The sequence below is a fragment of the Maniola hyperantus genome, chromosome 7, assembly GCF_902806685.2.
Source record: "Maniola hyperantus chromosome 7, iAphHyp1.2, whole genome shotgun sequence".
Lineage (NCBI taxonomy): Eukaryota > Metazoa > Arthropoda > Insecta > Lepidoptera > Nymphalidae > Maniola > Maniola hyperantus.
This window is the reverse complement of record NC_048542.1, coordinates 5272506-5297998: the sequence shown is the minus strand read 5'-3', so window position 1 is coordinate 5297998 and position 25493 is coordinate 5272506. Positions and strand designations below refer to the sequence as shown.

The 25493-nt window shown below is 37.2% G+C and overlaps 3 protein-coding genes across 3 annotated transcripts; 1 reads left to right on the top strand and 2 right to left on the bottom strand.

The window, feature by feature from the left end:
• Positions 1 to 301: 301 nt before the first annotated feature.
• Positions 302 to 4587, bottom strand: VGAT (vesicular GABA transporter). Its single transcript, XM_034970617.2, has 4 exons — positions 4040 to 4587; positions 3637 to 3796; positions 3409 to 3538; positions 302 to 3075 (listed from the first exon to the last, which is right to left on the bottom strand). Exons 1-4 carry the CDS (start codon positions 4176 to 4178, stop codon positions 1891 to 1893), a joined length of 1614 nt encoding a protein of 537 aa, XP_034826508.1. The 5' UTR covers positions 4179 to 4587; the 3' UTR covers positions 302 to 1890.
• A 654-nt stretch (positions 4588 to 5241) lies between these two features.
• Positions 5242 to 12439, top strand: LOC117983976 (uncharacterized). The gene is made up of 10 exons (XM_034970618.2): positions 5242 to 5350; positions 6388 to 6558; positions 7547 to 7624; positions 8308 to 8449; positions 8782 to 9013; positions 9456 to 9645; positions 10219 to 10318; positions 10480 to 10611; positions 11158 to 11279; positions 12264 to 12439. The coding sequence occupies exons 1-10, from the start codon at positions 5291 to 5293 to the stop codon at positions 12432 to 12434; spliced, it is 1398 nt and encodes a 465-aa protein (XP_034826509.1). The 5' UTR covers positions 5242 to 5290; the 3' UTR covers positions 12435 to 12439.
• A 709-nt stretch (positions 12440 to 13148) lies between these two features.
• On the bottom strand, positions 13149 to 24447 carry LOC117983978 (BSD domain-containing protein 1-like). The gene is made up of 9 exons (XM_069499898.1): positions 24281 to 24447; positions 23163 to 23262; positions 21901 to 22017; positions 21130 to 21187; positions 20094 to 20191; positions 19521 to 19732; positions 18686 to 18814; positions 18484 to 18575; positions 13149 to 17958 (listed from the first exon to the last, which is right to left on the bottom strand). The coding sequence occupies exons 1-9, from the start codon at positions 24289 to 24291 to the stop codon at positions 17594 to 17596; spliced, it is 1182 nt and encodes a 393-aa protein (XP_069355999.1). The 5' UTR covers positions 24292 to 24447; the 3' UTR covers positions 13149 to 17593.
• Positions 24448 to 25493: the final 1046 nt, after the last annotated feature.

The following is a 25493-nucleotide window of genomic DNA, read 5'->3' as shown; positions in this document are numbered from 1 at the left end:
ATGTGTAAGTAATTTAGAGCCTCAATAGCTCAACCGGTAAAGGAGTGGACTGAAAACCGAAAGGTCGACGGTTCAAACCCCGCCCATTGCACTATTGTCGTACCTACTCCTAGCACAAGCTTGACGCTTAGTTGGAGAGGAAAGGGGAATATCAGTCATTTAACATGGCTAATATTCTTTTTTAAAGAAAAAAATAATTAAGTATACTACATATCTACTTACCTACATAAAGGAATTCACTGTTATAAAGTAGTAGTGTAGGTTGTTTTACTATAATAGGTGGTGAAAATAAAACGCAATAATCGAATAACATTTTGTAATATTTAAAATACACACTTAGAATCCATTGTCATCACAATACATGCGTAGGTATTTAAAAAACATTATTGCAGTTGATTACATTTCTAGATACGTGTATGATGTAAATAAAGCGTAAATAAACAACTACCTACCTACATGAAAGACAAAAACATTTTCACCTACCATTTACCATTTATTTAGATCTGCCAATCCGTACTTGGCCAGCGTGGTAGACTATGGCCAAACCCCTTCATTCTGAGAGGAAACCCATGCTCTGTAGTGAGCTGGCGATGGGTTGATCATGATGATGATGATAGGTAATTAAATGTATAAGATTTTTTGATGTATTAGGTTATTATCTATTATTTTATTGTCAGGAAATTAGGAGTTTTTGGTGACCCTATTATTTTTTCGCAAAAATATGCGTATTAAGGCCAAGTTTGACTAAACCGTCTTCACTTCATTTTGACAGTAGGATAAACGTTGATTTATTTTATTAATTATCAAATAAAACAAAATGATAGCATAGTTACAAATAGGTATACGTTACAATTTTGATCAAAGCAATAAAATATGGTATAACTATCAATTTTATTATAGATACTTGTATACCTACTAAGAATTAATAATTTGTTTTAGGTATGTTATATTATTAACATAAAACAAATCATTAATTCTTAAAAGACCTACTACCAGGATACATTACAATTTCTTATTTATAAACATTTTTGCAATTCCTTTATATTATAATGACACCTAGATCTGGACCGCGGAATCAATATTATTCGCTATATTTTGTTCAACAGCATATTATTTCTTGAATTCTAAGGCCAGATCCTCCTAACGTCCATAGTTTAGACAAAAACAACATGTATTATTACTGTCTATATTTGATTTTATATGATATAATATAATAATAATATAATCACCAACAATCAAGTAGGTACCCATAGGTTACTATGAAGAAGTAACTTTTAAGGATAGCATTACAAACAAGTTAATGTTATACAACTGATTAACTGATTAAAACTTTAGATCTTATTAATTTCGCTAGTAAGAAATATGTAATATGGAAATAAATTTTATACATATTTAAAATATCAGTTTTATTTTAAGACCGTGTACATCAATATCTAAAAAGTTTATTATCTTGCACATAATAATGGCGTGGAACCTATCTTATATTTAAGCAATTTTTACTTAAACAGTTATATATAATATATTTTATGGAAGACTTCGTTGTCGAAGAATTTCGAACATTATTTGTTTTTGGAAGACATTTGATTTCTCTAAATAATTGTAAATATAAATTTAACCTTCTAAATTTACGTATATACATAAATCTATATAATATGATTGGAAGACATTTTCAACATCGTAATGTAATATTTATTTTTAAGGTTAATATCTTTTCTTAGTTCTAAACGAGTTTCTAAGTTACATTCATTTCAATCACAACAGACTAGATGTTATTTGGCGTTCGTAACGTTTTAGACCTATCGCAACTGTGCGGAATTTTAAATTTTAATACATGAAGTAAAACGCGTAAATCTAAAAATAGTTCAACAATCATCTAAATACTACTTTTGATTAGAACGGCAAACCTATCTTAAACGCTTTGACAAGAGCCGAGCCAGCATCGTACATCCCAATAATAGCAAAGAGCACTCCCAGCCCAATAATAAAATAGTCATAAGCGATTGTTGTGCTTTCCAGTTGATTGCCTTTCAATTTGATATGGAAATAAGCTGGCCATATAAAACTCAACATGGTACCAGTGAAGCTGCCAATAAAGCCCATGAGTATTGCGAAATGCGGAATAAAAATTGCCATTAGAATTGTGAACATGATAACACCGAGTCTCCAAGCCAGACCCCAAACTTTTAGTTCTCCATCTAAAGCGTAAATAGGCGGAAAAATTGTTTTTGGTTTACCTCTGAATAATACTCTTTCTAAAAGATCACAAGCAGCATAATATGGCAAAGGATAGCTTAGTACTGCCTTTACTACTAGAAAGAAGTTTACTAATCCTTTAAAACCTGCTGAACGGAGGTTGTTCGTTATCACTTGTTGAGTATCATTCTGAAAGGTCAAAAAACACAAATAGCCAAATATAGATTTAAACGCAGCTGCGGCTATATGTGACCAGTTTAACATCCATTCAAATCTTGAACGGTCTTCCATGTTTCCCTCCAAAGTAGGCAAAAATATTTGTGATGTGTATGAAAACACAATCACACCTAAACTGATTGGGAAATTTTCGAAATCTAATGACCATTTAACTTTCGACCAACCCCAGTCGCCGATATAAAGAATGCAATAGCCGAGAACTATTGCATTAATGATCAAGTGGCTCATTGTGCACCAAAAAGACAACATGCTCACGCTTGTAAGAGACTTTAAAAAAGCAAGCGGCAACAAGAATATTCCAGTTAGCATCATCCAAGATCGGGTATCAATTGAGCCATCAGGAAAAGTACCGATCATGAGATCGCCACACACGACAACGTAGAGAATACAAGTCATGAGTAGTTCAATAATTTGTGCGATGTTAACAATTCTAGCACCATATTTACGTCCAAAACACTCTTTCGCAATGCTTACGTAAGAATCCCGAACTCGAACGCGTTGTCCCGATACTGGGTCGTCTTCGTAGAGACATTCAACAAGAATCTTGCCAGTGTAACAACATATATGGGCAATTCCAATCATGGCAGCTATTGCCCAGTATCCTCCTTGCAGAACAGCAAAAGGCAACGATACTACGAACATACCCTGTAAAAAAATATGATTTAGTTACATCTTGTTTAAGTTAAAACTAGTGGTTCAGCCGAGCTAAACCCTTGCATCCTTATTTCGGACCTATTTCGATTTTCCAATGATAGCACTGCGCCGTCTATCAATACTTACACTAAAGTTTTACAAAAATTTAAAGTAAATTGTAATAATGTTGCAGAAAAAATCTGCGTTTTTCTCGTTTTGTTTAGAAATTATGAGGCTTTGACAGATGGACGGACGGACGAACAAAAGCGCATTTTGTAGACTCAGAGATCTCGCTTCGTTGGGTCAATAATAATTCTGAAAGTTACATAAAATGTTAGTAGGTACCTGAATAGCATTGGTGACATTCCAAGCGGCTTGGAATTCGTTAATCTTAGCGCCGGGTTTTCCGCCACCCTCTTCGAAACCACCTTCTTCTGATGAAGCGTAAAAGTCAACACTCTGCATGCTTTGCGTTCTGAAAGAACAAAAAATAAATAAAGGTTATTGTATTTTTCTTTTGTTTTATATAATTGTTACTTAGATACAGTGGATCTATTTTATTATTAAGCGTACCTTGGAGCCCCATCTTGTTGTGGATAAGTGTTCTGATAACTGGTAAAAGAATCTTCAGCCTGAAGATCTCCACTGAGAAATGGGTTAGTAGGGTTAGTTGACTGGTATGTGGGCGAAGTTGTTTCATTCATCGTTGATAACTCGCAGCTTTCACCCATGTCTAAATAGTTACAGAGATAGAATTAGACAAGTAGGTAACATTTGGATCACAAGACAATAAATTTTTTGCAAGCAATTTCATTGTCCATTGTCTCTCCTTTAATTACTTATGGAAAGGCCACATTTGCCTTTACATTGCCATAATTATTTTTAACACATTTTTTTACTATAAACTTTTTTTCTTGATATAGGAACGCTGTCTTTGTTAAATGAGGTTTCGATTTATGTAATAAAAATATCTTACCCATGTTTGCAAATCGGACATTTTGTGGAGGTCGTGGTGGTGCTCCTTGTTTATCAGGCACTTGCTGTCTTACGGTCTGCATTGCCACGTCCAACACATTCTTGAAAGGTGGTAACTTGATGCGTCCTAAGTTAATCATCTTCTATTCTTTTTCTTCACAATATAGTATAAAACTATTTTGTTTTACTGATTCCCAATTTTTGATTTCTTTAACTATCAATATTGTATAACTATGTCAAAAATTGACGTAACAGGAAGACATGTATTTTAACTCTACACTTTAATTCTAAATGGAAGACTTCTTTACAATTAATCTATAAAATATTCTTTTACATTTTTAGCGTGCCCTATTAACTAACCATTTTCGCGATATCAATACACCCATGTTTTATAGTGATTCGGTTTATTTGAATTATAGTTTTAGCGTTTTGCGCGTTAATATTGAACTAAATGAGAGAATCTCTCATTTTTGGGAGATTTTTCGTTTGATATAATGGCTGCACGGCACTTACTCGAGGTGTTTGGGCGCGACGCGAGGGAGATGCGCGGTGCGGCGATCGATATATGAACGAAGTTTCTTGGCACAATAGCCATGTTTCTATAAACCGATATAGCTTGGTTATTAAAATTAAAAATATAACATTTATGGTATAGATATACATATAAATAAAAAAATATGAAGTAAACCTACCTATTCAGTAGATAATGAATATTAATATTTAGGTACTTAAAATATATTATACTCGATGAAATACTTTATTCACAATTTACAACTGTAATACCATAATACCCTAAATCTGAATAAAAGGAACAGCTACGTTAATTGTTGTTAAGCCGTAAATTGTTTTATATTCCCCCTTTCAGTAGTTATGCAATAGAGCATCCAGGCTCTGTGCTGTTTAGTGAAATTGCACCTTAAATGTAGTCAGCATTAGGGTATGATTAGGGTTGTCGAATTCGTGTTCCTGTGCCAAAGAGTAATAATATATGCCTTTTGTAATGATAGTAATTTTTAGAAATTGTCATTTTCATTCTTTTTACTATGGATTAGGATATTAATATAATTATTATGGAAGAAATCCTAATTTTAAGCGTCAAAAGAAAACAAAAATTAAATGTATGTAGGTATTCATATACAAAGTTAACTATAGGTTTAATTTAAATGTTTTTTCAGTGATTGGTCGTTAGCAGTAATTGATACCTATGCTTGTTTCTACATTTGAAACCTAGTTACGTTACAGTTTATACAACATGGGCTTACTCTCATGCTTTTTAAAAATATTCCTTTTCTCGTTTTTTACCAGAATTATCGTAAGTACCTGTCAGCTGCCTATCGATCTTCAATTTATATACGAAATGCAATTTTAAAACAGCCATGTTTGTAAGAACTTTCGCTTTGACCAACTCTCTGTCCCAAAGGCGCAAGTTGAGACCTTGAGAGAGGTTCCGGGTTCGATCTCTAACTGGGTTTCTTTAGGAAATTATATTATTTTCTCAGTTCAGATTGTTTGAAAGCTTCGACGACTAGTTTACTAATTTAGCGTACCGTAGAAGTTAGAACGACGAGGCGAAGAAAGTAGAAAATTATTAAGGGATAGTAAGGAACTGCTATACAACTGTTGTACAGAAGCAGGCGTTACTTTGGAGACTTTACCATCCTCAGGAGATGTAAACCTTACAATGCACAATTGCAAAGTGACGCGCGCGGCAGGATCCTGAGGATGCTCCGGTGTCGGGGCGAAACGTGCGTCGATTGTGTTTGGGATTTGTGTGGTACTGCGTGGTGGTGGTGCGTATTGCTTGCCTGGTGGCTGCTTCTTCCTGCATGTTTAGCAGTGGGAGGGCGGGCGGTGCATTTCGCATGCTGCATGTTGCACCATACAGATTCGACTTGTTTCAGCGGATTACAGCAAATTAAGCTTTTGGTTCATTGTATGCTATACAACTGTATCTATCCCTGGCCTTAGACTAGGTAGGTATGTCTGCGTAACTGATATCATCAGGCGAAATTATAACTGAACTTGCAATCGAATAAAAAACTTTTAGCTAAGAGCCCCGCCTTCTATCGGGAGTTCCGAGTTTCGATCCCGAGCAGCACCTCTGACTTTTCGGAGTTATGTGCGTTTTACTTTTAAGTTATTAAATATCACTTGCTTTAACGGTGAAGAAAAACATCATGAGGAAACCTGCATACCTAAGAGCGCTCCATAATGTGCTCAAAGATGTGTGAAGTCTGCCAATCTGCACTTGGCCTGAACCAACCAAACCCTTTCTCATTCTGAGAGGAGACCTCTGTAGTGAGCTGTCGATGGGTTGATCATAATGATTTAAATAATTATTGTGTTTAGAATGCCTACGACATACGAAATCACCCTTGCTGCCAAGAGCCCTCAGATAATATTAGCCTGGCGATGATCATCGACGCGTATGAGATCTACGGTCACGACCCGACGGACAAGCTAGACCATCTCGCGCACTACCAGATAGAGATGATGAAAATTAAGAGGGCGCCTGATCAGGTAAGTGTACCTACCGACAGATCTTTTATTTTATACCATGCATAGTTTCGTATCTCCAGAGAAAAAAGGAATCGCTATAGTAGGATTACCTACTTCGGTGTCTGTCTGTCGTGTCTGTCAAGGCCCGTGATCAACCAGTAGACGAGCACTGCTAGACATAGGTCTCTTGCAGGGACTTCCACCGCAGGCCGCCTGGATCCAGCTGCTTCCTGCGACTTGTTTATCTGTTCACCTAGTGGGGGTTTGCCGATGAGAGGGCGCCATACCGCCCGCATCTTTGGACCCCAAACGTCTACCGGTTTTTGGAACGATGTGCCCCGCCCATGGCTACTTCAGCTCGCAACCCATTGCATTGGGCTATGTCGGTTATGATTCTACGGAATACGGATCTCCTTATTTCTGATTTGGCCACATAGAGAAACTTTGAGCATAGCTCTCTCCATCGTCCGCTGAGTGACTCTGAGTTTCTTATAAGGCTGGGTGTGGTAGAAATTTTAATTTTTACTAAAGCGTCAGATCGGATTGCAGAACAGAGGTGTAATGCACAGGCATGTTCTTATCAAGAACGCGTACCGAACGACAAAATACCTACGCACTACGCAGGAGGACGGATCCACTACTCTCACCCTTTTATCTGGGTCGCTGCTTTCCGTTAACAACAACCTGAGTTTGTTATACATCTTTAGGTATACCGTTTCACTGAGACGGCGCGTGTTGCGGGAGGGTAACGGTTGAGGTGAAAATCAAGGAGTTCAATGCCGCTGTCACCCTCCCGCAGGCAACACGCATCCTAACCCACGTGCCGTATCAAACAACGGTACTCAAGTCACTGAGATGGCTTGTGGGGTAAGGCGCGTGTTGCGGGAGGGTAACAGTTGAGGTAAACATCAAGGAATTCAATGCTGCTGTCCCCTCCCGCAGGCAACACGCATCCTACCCCACGTGCCGTCTCAATAAAAGGGTACATCTATTTAATTCTTTATTTCAGTATATCATTAACGAGCATGTCCACATTGCGACTGACCACCTCGGTAGATTTATTAACATGCACATAAAGGAACTAAAGGTAAGTTTCTACTTTTTATTAGGGTTCCGTACCTCAAAAGAAAAAAAGAACCCTTATAGGATCACTTTGCTGTCTGTCCGTCGTGTCAGTCAAGAAAACCTTTAGGGTACTTCCCGTTGATCTAGAATCATAAAATTTGGCAGGTAGGTGACCTCTTATATCACAAGTAAAGGAAAAAAAAATGAACTAGAATTAAGTATTTTCAATTTTCCAAGTAAGATAACTATATCAGTGGGGTTTCATATGAAAGGGATTTACCTGTAGGTACATTCTGAAAATGATTTTTATTTATTTTTATGCATAATAGTTTTTGATTCATCATGCAAAATGTCGAAAAAAATACCGTTCCTAATCTCCCTTGTCTCCGAAGTTTACCAATTCACAAATTTATAATAATTATGGTCAATAGAAGTTTATGTATATTTCGTAGAAAAATAAAACTATGCTCTATCATAGTTTTTTAAATCTCTACAAACAAAGTTAGTTTTACAGTTCGTTAACAAAAGTCATTCTTGCCGTTTTAATTCTTCTGTAGTACGTAAGGAACCCTCAGTGCGCAAGTCCGACTCGCACTTAGCCGGTTTTTAAGTAGGTACCTACTCGAATTAAAAGAATTGTTATGCTCAATGATTGCGTCTGCTTGCTTAGTCTGTTCTTATATTCTCCTGTATCTCTGAATCCAGGTCCTGCTGATCGCTTTGGAAGATGTAATAGACAACATGCTGACTATGTACGACAATCACAATGCGATAAAAACTGAAAGAGTCGCCACTTTTAATTCAGGGGCTGGTGGTGCGGTTCCATCTGAATTTTACCTTAGTCAAGGTAAGGTTATAGAAAACTGTTATTATGAGATTGGTTTTATTAACATTTTCCAAGCAAACATCCGAAAACCGTGAATTTGTGGTACTTACCATCACAAAAAAAATGTGTTCATGAACTAGAATTAGTATTTTCAATTTTCAAAGTAAGATAACTACACCAAGTGGTGTATCATATGAAAGGCGATTGATGCCTGTACATTTTAAATCCGATTTTTATTTATTTTTATGTATACTTAACAGTTTTTGATTTATCGTGCAAAATGTCGAAAAAAATACCCGAGTAAGGAACCATCGGTGCGCGAGTCTGACTCGCACTTGACGTTTTTTTTGCAGAATTTTACTGCGGCAAGAATGTCTACATCTTTATATCGGAGTTGTACAGCGACATCTACAACATGGGGCGCGGAATAACCCCTCACTGCAGAGGCAGAGGGTTCCACTTTCTAGGCTTCGTTCATTTCGCGGACGATAACAAATATTATCTGGAAGAGGATCCGAGCATAGTTTTCCAGGGTGACAACTTTATACACGGGCTGGAGTGTCACCTAGGTATTTGTATATTCAGGTAAGTTCAAAGATTTCAAGTAGGTTCATCGTCTTCTTCTTCTTCTTATACTTTGGGGCTATACTAGGTATGCAGGTTCTTGAATACCCTATATCACTTCGACCGTCTCCGATCCATTGTGATCGCCTCCACTTCACATTTTTTTGTCAAAACAACATTTCATAAATTCAACCAAGTTCTTGCCCAACTATATCGGTACCACACAGGAATAAGGTACCTACCTATTTTACCCAAACAGTAAAGAATTGCTATATTGATTGAATCCCTGTAGCTATGATGGGAAAGGTGATATTTTACAAACTAGAATAACAAAATTTGTGTAGGTACAACTAAACAGTAAATACTAGTATTACTAATTGACCAAATCTAGGGCAATGTGGTCAACCCGATGACTCTTTCGCTATAATACCTCTTAAAAATCTTTAGGTACAGTTTATTTCAGGTTCCCATTCAAAAAGAATCTCCAACATGTGCGAGACGTGTCAACGCTTCCGAAGGCGATCGTCAAATGCGGACTTATCATGTACAAACTACCCCCACTTACTGCTGCGTCTTGTATCATCACCTCAGGATCTTTTATACTGGACTTTAACATTCAAGGGATACGGTATAGACATTATGATTATATGTTGGTACGTAAACCCAGGATTCCTTTTTATACTTCTTTCCTATAATAAAAATTGTATCGCACACCCAATCATCACTATATCATATTTATTTGGTCTATTTTGCAATTTCAAATCAACCCTCATATGGTTTTTGGGGTTAAGGCTAAGAAGCTTCAGAGCGTAAATGTTAGCAATATTGACGATCAGGAAGTACCTAATAGCTGGTCGATTACGGAAAAGCTGCATCAATCATTAAAATTATTTTATTTTATTCAGATACAATTAGTTAGCCATTGACTGCAGTCCCACCTGGTGGTAAGGGATGATGCAGTCTCACCTGGTGGTAAGGGATGATGCAGTCTAAGATGGAAGCGGGCTAACCTGGAAGGGTTTCAATTTCAATTGTTGTGATTGGCTGACTTCTTGCTGCAACACTGGATTGTATCCAATAGCGATATCAGCCAGCCAGATTGTATGTTAGCCAATCGCGATTGCGATCGTCACACTGTTGCTGTCAAACTTAGGCGTTACCTAATCCTATCGTGGTCCAATCTTAGTTGGTAGCTTTATACATTCGATAATTTCTTTTTTTTATAGTTTGTACCTAACGGCCACGCATTTTACACAAAAGAACCGATGACACCGTTAGTTTGCGACCACCACGTTTGCGAATGGAACAACACTAATTTCTACGGAGGTAAGTAGGTAGCTAATCACCAGCACAGCTCCAAAGTATTACAAGTTAGTGGGTACAACAAACTCGCATCAGAATATCGGTTAAGTATTCTGTGGTACCTACGTACTACGTATTTACAAAAGTGATGCCATAATATTTTTCATTTCTTTGTTTTATTTTAGGACCTTTTATAATTCCGGGCGACCCTGGCAACGGCCCGTCCCCAATCCCACCTTTCTTCGAACAAACCACGGAACCGTACCAGTTCACCACGGAACCTCCTGGTGGTCCCGATTACTACGACAATATTACTTGTAAGTTTGGTTGCAACATATTATACCCATTGACGTAGTAGGTAGACGGCAGCTCACAAACATGACGTCTCCTGCGCCCGCACAGCACAGCGTGCGGGCGTGCGGGGCGTTCCCTCCCCGATTGCCATTTCAACCTGTCGCGTACTATAGACGTCTGTTTCTTATTACCTACGAAATTGAGAAAAAAGTTTTATAATATTATAAAGTTTAATATTGATAGCAAAATATTTATATTTAAGACCTCTTGTCATCAGCCATAAATTTAAATAGAATTAAAAAGGATTTTTTAATCAAAAAGTGTGCCTATTTTGAATAAATAGGTACTTTGACTTTCTTTGCCCAAATTGCATGTGGCGACGCGTCGGAGGGAGTCGGGTTTCATTAAATATTTACCTATTTATAATTTTTTCCTTTGGTGGTCACTCTTCCTTAATTTTGAGAGGCTAATTTCCTAAGAGTTCGACAGTGCCAAATGCCAATAAGTAAATTTTGGTTAATTACCACGAACTAGGAAGAAGATTCCATAACCTAATCGTTGATTTTCAGATACCTTGGATGGGTGTTGGTTTATGTTCCCTCCAAACTACGGATCCATAGCTGGTATCAGCTACCTAGATCCCCTCACGGTGAACGAGTACCGGTATACATGTTCCGGATCAGGAAATAAGGTACATATTGTTAGAATTAATACTAATCTGTTATACTTTAACTAGTTTTAATCACTGTTTCTTATTTAATTAATTTACAAGTCGATACAAAGCACTATTCATCGTCCCCGCGTTACCATCAAGTGTAGAGTCCATCCGAAACCATAGACTCTTGGAGAATGTCACAGGGTGCAGACTATCAACATTATTCATCTAACACACTATAAACAATCCGCCTAGCAATATATAGAATTCTTATTTTTGTTTGGCTTGTTCTGTAGCTCGATTGCGGCAAAACTGCATCAATCATTATTACAATCACAATCGTTGTGATTCGCCGACTTTATGGTATTCTTGTTGCAACAATGCATTGTAGCCAAATAAGAGGTGATTGGGATCGTGACATTGTAGCGACTACAAATATTTCAACACCAAAATTAGGCAAATCGGTTCAGCCGTTCACGAGTTTTTGTGAGACTAACAAACATCGATCCATTTTTAGGGTTCCGTAGTAATCAAGGAACCCTTACAGTTTCGCCATGTCCGTCCGTCCGTCCGTCCTCGGTTAATCTCAGAGACTATTAGTGCTAGAAATCTGTTATTTCATCATCATCAACCCATCACCGGCTCACTACAAAGCACGGGTCTCCTCTCAGAGTAAGAAGGGTTTTGGCCATAGTCTACCACGCTGGCCACGTGCGGATTGGCAGACTTCACACACCTTTGAGAACATTATGGAGAACTCTCAGGCATCTGTAATTTGGCATGGGTATAAATATTAATCACGCCGACAAAGTGGTGAAATAAAATTGTGATAAATATTTTTTTAGGGTAGCTCCCCTACATGTAAAGTGGGGATGATTTTTTTTTCTCGTCTACCCCATAGTGTGGGGTATCATTGAATAGGTCTTTTAAAAATACTGTAGGTGTGGGAACATCATTTTTCGATTTCTAGATCAGTTTGTTTATTATTTACTTGGATGTCGTAATCTATTACCATTGCAGGGTCTGTACTGGTACCCGCAATGGATGGGCGCTCCGCCGCACCACCCGTACCCGCGCCCCGACGACTCGCCTGCCGAGCTCACCCCGGACGCGCCGAGCGTGTTCTACCCGCATCAGGCCCCGGGACAAGCGTCGCCTGATATGTCGAGATTTCACATTGGGACCAATTAAATATAAAATCTATTTGCTGCCTTGCTTTCTTTCATCGTCATCATCAACCGATAGATGTCCACTGCTGTATATAGCATCAGTGAAGTTCTAATAGTGCATAAGTCAAAAAATAGAGGGCCAGCGCGTGCCAACCTTCTTAAAAAATATATAAATAGACTTTATACTTTGACGTAAGATGTTGTACATCTTTATTACCTGTTATCTCCCAAAGCCACAATAATCCAAACTTCATAGTCGCTGATCGTTCCTCCCTGTGGGTGTGCGAGATGCGGAACATGCGAGGTCGCCATTCTAGCACTTTTGGACCCCAACAAAATCCATCGATTTTCTAACAGCCAATAATAATAATAAAGATAAGTTACTGTGGGCTTGAGATACAATGCCAGACATTTTGCACTTCTTTGAATGGTCCCCACCATTCCAATTATAAGGTTCGGCATCCACCTAAGTGGAGCGGAGAGAAGATGTTAACAGTAAACTGATACGATTTGTTAAAAATTACGAGAATTTTTTCACCTCCATATATTTTGAAACTGATTGGTCGATTGAACGCATCTCCTCTCCTCTCCGCTTATGTGGATACCGGACCTTTTGCATAAATTTTAAGTTCTCACTCGCCCTTTTAACTTAATGTGTGAACAGCTGTTATATCAAAAGTACGATTTTAATCCTTAGGTCCAATTGTTAATTATTGTGTGTAAAATAATAAGAATATTTACGATTTTTTAACAACTTTTATTCGTATTTTTAATATAATCATAATTTACACAAACATAACGAAATCTAATATCTCCACAAGAAGATAGCTGGGTACCTAAAATCTATTGCATTAAATATATTATTATGATACAATTATATTTTTCGTGCACATACATTTTGGCCAAAATATAGTTTTAATATATTCTTTTTCAATGCAATTTTCACGGGACCCGCATCGATTAAGGTGACGAAGAAGTTTTTACTTTTTTAGTTGTTAATGTAACTTTAGCAAAAGTATATTTATTAACAATTAAAAAAAGCTCTTAAGCATGAATTTAGGTTTAGTATATACTTAGTTAGTTATTATTATTTGTGACGAATCCACGATAAAAATTGAATTGAAATACTTGAATCAATTATATTGTCCTAACAGTTCCTACTAACATGTTAAACCGAAGCCATCCAACTATAAAACTAAATATTTCTTAATTCTATCAATCGATCGAAACGGGATATCACACTTTTACTTTCTAATAGTTTTGTAATAGTAGGTTATAGTACGCGACAGGTTGAAATGGCAATCGGGGAGGGAACGCCCCGCACGCCCGCGGGGTGATTACGTATCTCGCGAAAGGCGTAAATCTCGCGATCATTGCTGTCAAACGTCCGGCTAGAGAGAGGCAGCAATAGCCACAAAGCAAAATAAGAAGAGAGACAGCAAATTAACTATCGCATTGCTACAGCTGTCGCGTTGCTGTCGCTACTGCAACGTTTTACGTAACCACCCTGCCGCACAGCCCTGGCGCTAACCGGCGGGGTGATTACGTATCTCGCGACAGGCGTAAATCTCGCGATCATTGCTGTCAAACGTCCGGCTAGAGAGAGACAGCAATAGCCACAAAGCAAAATAAGAAGAAAAAGAAGAGAGACAGCAAACGAACTGTCGCATTGCTACTGCTGTCGCGTTGCTGTCGCTACTGTAACGTTTTACGTAACCACCCCGCCGCACAGCCCTCGCGCTAACCCGGTGCAGGTGAGCGCGGGTGACGTGCGGGGCGACCCCCCCACCTCATACCCTGATTGCAATTACTATACTAGTCCTATTGTATATTTAACAATTTATATTCCTTATAGTTTAAATTAAGCAGAGTTAAATTGACAAATCCATTGAAGGAAAAAAAAAAGATTCCGACGAATTGAGAACCTCCTCCTTTTTTTGAAGTCGGTTAAAAACACACAATTTCATTTGTTTTTATTTCACGTCAATGGATCTATCGCGTAAATTATTTATTATCTGTATTATATAATGTAAAATTTTATAAAGAAAAATAACAGTAAAAATAAAAGATACTCATGTACTTCTTGGGTAAAAATAAATAAATTGGAATGATTAAAGTTAGAACTTGTCCAGATGAAGCGTTTTCTGCGATACACGTTTAATTTAGTAGGAGGGGTTCAGACTGATTTGGCTGTATTTGTATACTACCGTATAAAATCTTTAAATAAATTGACATGTCTTAATATATTGTATTCTTTTTCGCAGGAAACGTATTCAAAGTAATAGCATTACATTTAACCATGCTATTTTAGTTAAAAGATTGCGTACACCCGAAGCACCAATAAATTGAAAAATATGTAACATTGTTATCACGTCTTGTGCACACCGTAATTTTTATTGACGGGATCATGAAAATTGCGATTGTTTTGACTGTCTGTATTACAAGATATATCCTTTTAGATAAAACTGGTACCTAGTATGGAACAAAGCGAGGCCATAGTTAAAGTGGCTAAACCTAAGGGACCTATAGTACGCGACAGACAAGATACCTAAGGTTTGAAATATATATCAAAGACATTTAATATTCTAAAATATTTGCACCAATCACACTAATATTATAAAGGCGAAAGTTTGTATGTGTGTGTGTGTATGTTTGTTACTCCTTCACGCAAAAACTACTATACGGATTTGGCTGAAATTTGGAATGAAGATAGATTATACCCTGGATTAACACAGAGGCTACTTTTTATCCCGGAAAATCAAAGAGTTCCCGCGGGATTTTGAAAAACGTAAATCCACGCGGACGAAATCGCGAGCATCAGCTAGTATTTTATATTTAGTCCCAATATCGAGTAAAACGCTTCATCTGAACAAGTGGTAATATTTTCAGGCAGTTAGTGGGTAAAACAAGCCCTAACAGCCCTAACAGGCTCTTATAGGACCTAGTTTTAAAAGGTATAGGTAGGTAGGTACATAATAGGTATATTCTGTACTACATATTTTCACTTTACAATTTTGCACTAGGAGCGCGGACATATGGACAAACTCGAGCTTTAAAATGAATTTCTACGTACTAATTTACTCAGATATAGCGTTCCGTTACTCGAACTCTATCTATCAACGTTGTCGAGATGTATGTACAGAGTCAGATTTAGGATGTCTAATGACTAATGAGTAATGACGAACATTCTGGTATAAATACTAACGGCCGAAATTTAATTATAATAATCTATCTATAATCTGTAGGTATGAAACTTAGTAAAGATATTAATTGTGGACAGATTACAGATAGATTAATATAATATCGACCATAAATGATTGTCAAATCTGGGTGGGAACATTAAGTAGGTAAGGAGATTGTTATTAAAACATATAAGCATGAATAAATGCTAGAAATAATAAGTAAATCTACTGATAGATAGATACCTGGTGATTATGTTACATTATTTAGAAAAGTTAAGAATTGAAATGAAAATATGTACTCAATCAAAAAAGTTGTGATAGGTTATTTATTAGGCTCTAGTTGAAAGTAAGTAAGTTATGGTAAATTACTAAGGAAAGTCTTCTACCAGTAAATATCTACCAATATAAACACTACGAATGATAAAAATATAATTTTCAAAAATACTTTTCAATAAATCAAATTAAATATAAGCGCCTGTAACAAACACTAATGATGATTTTATAAGGTCTAAAAGACACAATTTTTTGCGAAACTGTCAAGAGTCGTGCCACTCGTGATGAGTTGAGATATAATGATATTGTACCGCAAGTTATTAGCTACGAAAATTTGTTCCTGGCTATGTTGTAGATACTGCGCACAACACGGAAGTTTGTTGTTTGTTGTAAACAAAAACGAGTTGTTGCTTACAATTTATGTCCAGGTGCATTGTACCTAGGCACTTATTAATATAATCCACCTACGTTAAGATGAATTCTGACTTAGCCATCCATAATGTTCTTCAGGCGAACATGAAAATATAGAGTAAATTGTTAAATATTTAAAACATGTTTTAACTCTGTATTATACAATATAGGTACATAGTCAAAATTCACCTTAAATTAGTAGTCTATTTCACATTAACATACACATAATTTTAACGTCTATTCAGTTTCTAAAATGGACATTATTGAAGAGTTCATTAGTTTTTCTAATTTCGCAAGGAATTTTTAACTTATACAACTTATTTTGTAAACGACTCATTTTCCAACTTTTAATTTAAAATAAACATTACCTTTTTCCACTAAAATGAACATTATAAATATAAAAATAACTGTTATTTATTTCTATGTTCCAGACATAGAAATAAATAACAGTTATTTTTATATGCCAATTCGGAGCGCCCTATCGAGCGTGCCGGGAATTAAAATTCTGCATCAAGTGGTCTTCGTATTGACTCTATGTTGACGATGTCTCGTCAACATTTCGAGGTTCCGGGTACGATCACATGATAGTCATTGCTGCTATCAGCACCAAAATGGCGAAAATCGTTTGTTCAAAAACTGGTCGGCAATCGCAGATCCAGCGTACTTGTGAAGTCAGTGCTTTTTTCATAAAATAGCAAATTCAACTAACCGTGCCTGTCCACTTAAATTTTAGTTATATCGAGACTTATTTTTATTGAAATGATTTTTTAGTATGGCGTTTGTGAAAAACAGTGTTTAATTTTTTGTTACTTAGTAACTATTGGCTTTTCTGAGATTATCGAGGTAAGCTGTCAGTTAACACATTTTCACATAAACATACGAAATTTCAAAACAACCTTTTTTTAGCTCACCTTATAGTCTATCAATCACTTCATGCTTGATGGTTTTAAAATTCTGGTGTTTGGCTTCAACTTTAGATAGTCTTTTTGTATCTTTGATTTTAATGAAAATCGTATAGACGTACCCACACCCATATTATAATAAACGATTAAACAAAGACTGTTCCACAATGAACCAAAAGCTTAATTTTGCTATAAGCTTTTGGTTCATTGTATATCATGGACTTCCGCAAAATAACGCCTGCTTCTATACAACAAAGACTGTTCCATACTGATTTTTTTGTCAGTAATTAATAATTATTATTATGCTCTATTTTTGTCTAGTCTCTTTATATTGGTTTCATTCTGTTGAAAGCAGTCAATTCTGTGACTGGTCGTCATTTGGACGCATACACCCAAGTGATGTAAGCCAACAATCAGGCTTTTTGTTCAACAGATTCTTCAAATTCAAACTCCTTTTCCCAACTTTCATCGGAATTAGCGCTCGCGTCATCTTTAACTTGCTCTTTATCACCGAAATAATCTTCAACTAAATTGTTACCGCATTCATCTGTTTTTCCTTTAATTGGAGATTTATTTTTGTTTTTCTTGCCTATGCTCTGTTTTTTGTCTGCGGCCTTATTGTTTAGTTTGTCTCTGGCGTCCGTTTCGTCTTTTTTAATGTTATTGTTTGTGACGTCTCGCGCGGGCTTAGTTTTTTTTGAAGCTATCTCTCTCTCATACTCCTCTAAGAGTAGGGTCTGTTGCTCTTCAGTTAGTTCTACGTCATTTGCGAAATCTTCTGTGGAGATTCGAAAAAATCTACTTTATATTCCCGTTTTACTACAAAACGTGACACACCACTAATTTTTAATTACTATAAAAATGGCTTACTCATAATTCGATTGACACGTTTATGCAGCTTAAAAATTAAAGAGTGTCCTCAAATATCCATAAAAATTGCAATTGGTCAAAACATTATGTGACACGCAGCGTTGACATAATGTTTCACACATTCAATTATATTTTAGAAACAAAACTATTTTTAATAACATTGTTAAATTAAAGTAAAACATTTTTCTGCGCAATTAAAACGATAACTTTTCCTGTATTCACCTTTAATATTTTTAAGGTAACTAAGAAGTAGTGGTGTATTTACCTACTGTACGCTAAGAGTTTTTCGTTATGCTAATTAAAAAAAAAAACTAATAATCAATTCCATTTATTTATTGAAAAGGGTTTTTAACTTTTAATACATTTTGTAATTTTCAAGTTTAAAAATAAGATATCTGATTTCTAAAAAGTCTATACTTTTAAAGTTACTTACCATCTTCCCAGGTGACGACATTGGCCTCTGGTTCTGGAGTTTCACAGATTTTCTCAGTAACAACGACGTTGGGGACAACTTTTTTGGGGCTCCTAAAAAAGAAAGGTCAAGAGCTGAGTTATATTTGAAAACACTTCTATCAGAGTGAACGCAGGCATCAGCTAGTCTAGCTATGAATAATTAGCTACACCTTGGTACTTACTGTTCGATGGGTGTCTGTAGCGGCAAATGTGCCAGCACGGGGTCCTCCGTGGCCGTGGTTTCGTCTGCGGGCTGCTTGCGGGACGCCGCGGCCAGCCGATCTTGGAGTAGCGCCACGCGGAACAAGTATCTACAAAATAAATTACTATGAATATAACAAAATACTACGAAAATAAGAAACTAGACGCATTTCTCTTGGACCTATACTCTGTCCGCGGAAATAATATAGTATAGTGCTCTCTCTGCTTCGTAATCAGTTAACCATTTTGAGTCACCAACTAATCACAAACATGTTTTCAAAAAACATTCAAAATTCAATAAGAAAACATAGTTTCGTTTAGTCTGCAAGCGCTGGATGGCTGAGGCTGGAGTTATGACAGACTCTGAGCTTGAACTCTGGACTGTACGCTTTCAAACTGATCTAGTTGGGAATGAACCGGGAATGAAATGAATGAAAAGTTGCGGGCCCGGATCGAAATTTGGACACCCCGAATAGGACGCCGAAATTTTAAACAAAAGGCATCACTCGGAACTGCCAAAGGCTATTTCCAGTACCAGTGAAAGCAGTCTTCTCTTTATCCGGGTGAAGCTCTGCTTGCCAGTAACCACTTTTCAAGTCTACAGTAGAGAACCATTTCATTCCTCCAAGCATGTCTAGTGTGTCATTGATCCGAGGTAAAGGGTAGCTGTCTTTCTTGGTCACATTATTTAACATTCTGTAGTCCACGCAAAACCTAGTACTAAAGTCCTTCTTCTTTACAAGCAGTCCTGTACTAGGCGATCACCACTACATTCTTGATTGTTAAGTTCATAAGAAGTTCAAATTTTTTTTTTACCTTTCCCAAAACTCCTCATTGGACACAGCATCAGGAACAAGCTTGTCATACTGCGCCTTCAGCACTGGGTTGGTCTGCAAGCGCCGGACGGCTGAGTGTGGAGTTATCACGCACTCCGAGTCCTCCAGACTGGAACGCCAGGCTTCGAACTCTGGACTGTACGCTGGGACGATGTATGTGGCATCTACGCGTTGGAGGGCTTCGAGTTCTTTCTGTTAACAAATTTGAAAAAAACGAAACTGTGAATCCTGGTGGCTTTATCCTTAAACATTTTATCTAATAACTAGATTATGCACGTGATTTCGTCCGCATCGATTTGTTTTTTAAAATTCAGAGGGAACTGTTTGATTTTCTGGGATCAAAAGTAGCCTATGTCCTTCCCCGGGATGCAAGCTATCTCTGTACCACATCTCATCGAAATCTGTTAAACGGATGGGCCGTACAAAGCTCGCAGACAGACAGATGGACAGACAGACAGTCCAGTAGTTTTTGCGTCAAAGAGTAACAAACATACACACACAATCATACAAACATTCTCCTTAATATTTGTGTATATAATGTTAATGTTATTACTCTATATGTGGACAGCATGGTGGTATCCCCTGAAGACAGAATAACTTCCGTGTCATCCTCGTCATCAGGCTCAGGGTTCAGCACTGTGCTCACTTGACCTGCAAGGAAATGAAATATTAGCCAATAGTCTAGTCTACTAACGAAAGATGATAGTTAATTTTTAGAAAACTGTGTCAGTGGAAAATGTCACACACTCACAATGTCACCTATGTGTGTGCACCACTGCGCACTTCATCTTAGTGTTCAACACTGAATGATAGCTCCATGATAGCACCAAGCTCATTTGACATTGACTGGTTCAACATTGCTGCTTCACTGAGTGATATATATGGACTAAGAGCCAGCATGTGCCAGACCTTCGTTATTTAAAAAAAAATTAAAGTTTCTCTGAGTAGTGTCCCCAACACTGGGAGGAACGTTTGTTTGGATCATAGTGGCTTTGGGAGATAACAGGTAATTCTTACATCAAAGAATAAAGCCTATTTTTTATATTTTCGACGACCTCCCTGGCGCAGTGGTGAGCGCTGTGGTTTTAATAGTGGGAGGTCCCGGGTTCGATTCCTGGCAGGGGTTTGGAATTTTATAATTTCTAAATTTCTGGTCTGGTCTGGTGGGAGGCTTCGGCCGTGGCTAGTTACCACCCTACCGTGCCGCCAAGCGATTTAGCGTTCCGGTACGATGCCGTGTAGAAACCAAAGGGGTATGGGTTTAATAAAAACTGCCATACCCCTTCCAGGTTAGCCCGCTATCATCTTAGACTGCGTCATCACTTACCACCAGGTGAGATTGCAGTCAAGGGCTAACTTGTATCTGAATTAAAAAAAAAAAAAATTCCTCTACAGTTTAAAAGATCAGTAGGCTGGTTTTCATAGATTTATTTAATTAAAATCCCCACACCTGCACAGCCTTCGCGCTAACCCGATGCGGGCGAGCGTGGGTGACGTGCGGGTGTGTCCTTCCGCCTCATACCCCGATTGCCATCTCGACCTGTCGCGTACTATAGATTGTGGACAAGATAGATTTAATGCTTACTTACCAATAAAGCTGCTGAAACTTTTCTTCATAACATTAGCAGTTGATTCTGGACTGTCCAACTGAAATTAAATATGTTTATTTTTACAGTGCATCTTATATTATTATGAGACTAGCAACACGCCATATTCGCACAGGTAGCTTATTACAATTTTTAGGGTTTTTTGTAGGGATTCGTTTAAAATAAAACACAGCATATGTCACTCAGGAATAACATAGCTTTCTTCTGGTGAAATAATTTTCAAAAACGATTCAATAGTTCCAAAGATTACCCCCACAAACAAACTTACCTCTTAATAATATTAGGATAGATGATGCCCACAACTTCATTTGTAGGAATATAAGTTCTTCAAAAACACTGGAATGGGAACTCTTTTCCAGGATAAAAAGTAGGCTATGTGTGTGCTGTGTGTGTGTTCCTGGGATGTAAACTATCTCTGTACAAAATTTGAGGTGACTAGTGTACATTATTAAAGGATGTCCAATTGTCCATACTGCAGACTGATAATGAAGCCATCATATAATCCTATCGTATATTTAGCCAAACTTTAGAACATCTCGATACAGCAGTAAAAGCAGCTCATACATTCTCCGAGAAGTTTTCTTAAAGTCAAAATATATCAAGATACACTTTTTCTTGCCTAAAAGATGACTCATACCTTTTTATTTTTTTAAATAAAAGTAATTACCTCCGCCCATTAACATTTGCAGCAGCAGAGGAACTGCCAATGCGTTGTGGGCCTTTCAGGAATTTGTCAAATTGTGATAAACTAACCTTCAGTGTCTTTCCAATGACATTAGAAGTGGAGCTAAAGACGTGGCTGGCCTCGCTCTTGACAGCTGAGCCTATTTCGTCCAGATCCTTTTTCACCATTGTGTACACTTCAGCTGACTGAAATATAAGAACTGTTTTAATAATCAAGACAGTCAAAACCCAGTACGAATCATACTCTAAAATTTCATACCAATCATCATCATCATCAACCGATAGACGTCCACTGCTGGACATAGGTCGATTGTAGGGACTTCCACACGCCACGGTTTTGCGCCGCCTGAATCCAGCGGCTCCCTGCGACTCGTCTAATGTCGTCCGTCTACCTAGTGGGGGTCTTCCAACACTGCGTCTTCCGGTGCGAGGTCGCCATTCTAGCACCTTGGGACCCCAACATCTATCGGTTTTACGAATTATGTGCCCTGCCCATTGCCACTTCAGCTTCGCAACCCATTGAGCTATGTTGGTTACTCTAGTTCTTCTACAGATCTCCTACCATTAGATGTATTATAACTAGTCTAATTAACTTCTATCTGTTACATTTGTCTTTATAATCTAAGAAGTATGTTACCTTGATCAGGCTGCACCGGACTCACATGGTCACATGACTTGAGATAATATAATACCTATGACAGGCAAGTCACAGGCGGCGACTCCCGATCCCCTTTGATCTCATAAGAGAGAGATATAATTAAGAGATAGTTTTTGCCATAGAAAGAGAGGTGCTTGTTAAACTTTAGACCACATTGCTGTGAGATGAATTGCACTTCATATAATAAGAAAACAGCTTGTTGTGTTTGCTTTTGAAATGAACAATTTGAGATTTGGTATCAAGAGTGGGCCTCCGGATGAACGTGGACAAAACGAAAGTAATGTTTAATGGGTCCGTCATCCTGAGATCCATCTCCGTTGAAAATGTCAGCATCGAAGTTGTTCTTGGGAAGGCCTATGTCCAGCAGTGGACGCAAACAGGCTGATTGATTGATTGATTGATATCAAAATAAAAAAAATTACTTCCAATGATAAATCTTATTACTATTATTATTGGTTTGTACTTTAGCGTTTAAACTACCGTGAGTGATTTCCATTCTCCCGGTCCCAAACGGACTCCCTTGAAAAAGGACCCCGTATGGGTTCGAAACTAGTCGGGCTAATGTTGACTACACACGTGAGTAAAGCCGGGACAGATATTATTTGGTTTGTACTTTCTAGGCTAGGATCCATACATATCTGCTCATCGTCGTTTTCCTCTTTTTTCTACATACCTTTGTCTTAGCGGATGATATCCATGAGTCCCACCAGTTGCCACTGGCTTTGTCCTCCTGTTTGGGGGAGCTGGCACCATCATTGGGATTTGATTCACACCTTTAACATAATGATATTCAATGATAGGTATTAAATTAAATTATTCCTCTTATACTTTCCGGCTCCAACGGCCATCGCCTATATGACAGGCTTGACCTGCCCACTGCCACTTCAGCTTGCTAATAGTTAACGATATAAAGAGTAGTAGTTGACGATATATAGAGGCTGGCGGGAAGTGGCTGGATGAGGAAGGCTGAGGACCAGGTGTGGTGGTGCTCTTTAGGGAAGGCCTATGTCCAACAGTGGACGTAAACAGGCTGATGATGATGATGACGATGATTAGTGAATAGTGAGTCTTCCAAAGTATCAAAATCCTTTGTAAGTTTTAAGTTTGATAGAATAATTTGACGATAGGTATGTAGCATAATTATAATAATAATAGATTTTGATTATTTTGTGTATTATACATAAAATCCTCCCAATATCCCAATAATGATGCTGCCTTTGTTTGTAGCTTTTAGTTAGGTACCTACTTAATTGAATGTTTACAAAATTATTAAGTAAATTAAAGATAAAAATCAGATAGCATCACTTAAATTGAGGCTGCCATGTAAAAATGAAGTTAACATGTTTGATAAGATAACAAATAAAAACCATAACACAAAGTACAGGTGAACCCACAAAGAAATTAATTCACATATAATCTAAGCTATAAAACAAAGAATCTAATCATTGGAACACTCCTGTTTTATTTATTGCTTCAAAAATTATAGGTCGCTAATGACATTACCACGCGTATTCTCTTATGTGATAAGGAATGTATACAAATAAAAGTGGAATAAATTAAAAATTTGATCCTGTTTGACAAACCATGATACCCAGCTAGACTTTAGAAACTCGTAAGCATTAATACACTTCCTTTATACGAAGCTGCAGGAAATGAGTAACAAATTAATATCGATTTATTTCAAGGCATTTAGCACAATCAATTCAGTAATTGCGATGTTTATTTATGTAATATTGTGCTGTTTAGGTTTTTGTTGACACTTTATTGCTAAAGGCTTGGATAGGTACTTACTTCTCTGCCATCGTGCTGTGTTTTAATTATTCGTTTAGATGAAAATAATACATGGATTTCTGCAAAAAATTAACTGTTTAAATGTTTTATTTTTTACACTAAATTTAGAATTAATTTTGACATAGTTTTTCAAGTTTTGTTTGCGTTGACATTTGCGTTACTTTTTTCTATTTTTGTACAGATAAAGTGAATCAAACGGTTCGGTATCACCACGGTATCACAGATGTTAATATTTATAAATATTTTATAAAATATTATGTCTAAATAGTTACATTTATTTAAATTTACAGGTTCAATTTATTGCTATAAAAATGCCATGTTTAATAAAATAAAAATAAAAAGTTCTTTGATATTGTTACATTTATACTAGTGGAAAGGAACGGTGTCACACATGTTTCAAAGATTATGGCGGTTAATTTAAAAAAGGACTTTGATTTGTGAACTCGTCTTTTGTAAAGTAAGTACTAGTAGAACCATAGATTAATTATTGGTTTCGCTAATGAGTAGAACGTAATAATAAGCTAAGCGGATATCTAGATTCTAGTTCTTTCCATGGTTGCGACAGGTTGCGATGGCAATCGGCGTATGAGGCGGGGGGACGCCCCGCAAACACGCACGTCACCTTCGCTCGCCCGCACCGGATTAGCGCGGGGGTTGTGCGGGGTGTTCACTCCCTGATTGCCGTCTCGACCTGTCGCGTATAATAGGTATAAAATTATTATTTAATAATTAAAAAGCGTCTACATTGAATATCATGGAGCTATGAATCAGCTTAGCTTATTTTCATAGTATAATGCGCGCAAAAAAAAAACTTATGACATGTACACAACTTATTAACTATGACATTCGTGAGGTGCTCAAACCGCCATGTATTATAGCAACTTCAGATTGGACTATGTACTTGTTTTGCGATCAGTGTAGTTTTATTTTGATAGGAAGTAACTAGGTAATATAGTGAGTTGAAACTTGAAAGTTATTAACTGTACATCGAATAGGTATATAGGTAGACCTTGCCTCAAAAGCTTTTAGTTTGATTTGTTAAGCTGCATAAGGGTGCATATTAATTTAATTTGCTTAAGAAGGTATTTAATTTACCAATGAAATGATCCCAGAGGAAATCACAATAAGTACCTACGAAACCAAAGAGTGATTATAATAATTACCTGTACAAAATATTAATTTTGCAGAGTTGCATATCTTTCAATCTTCCCGG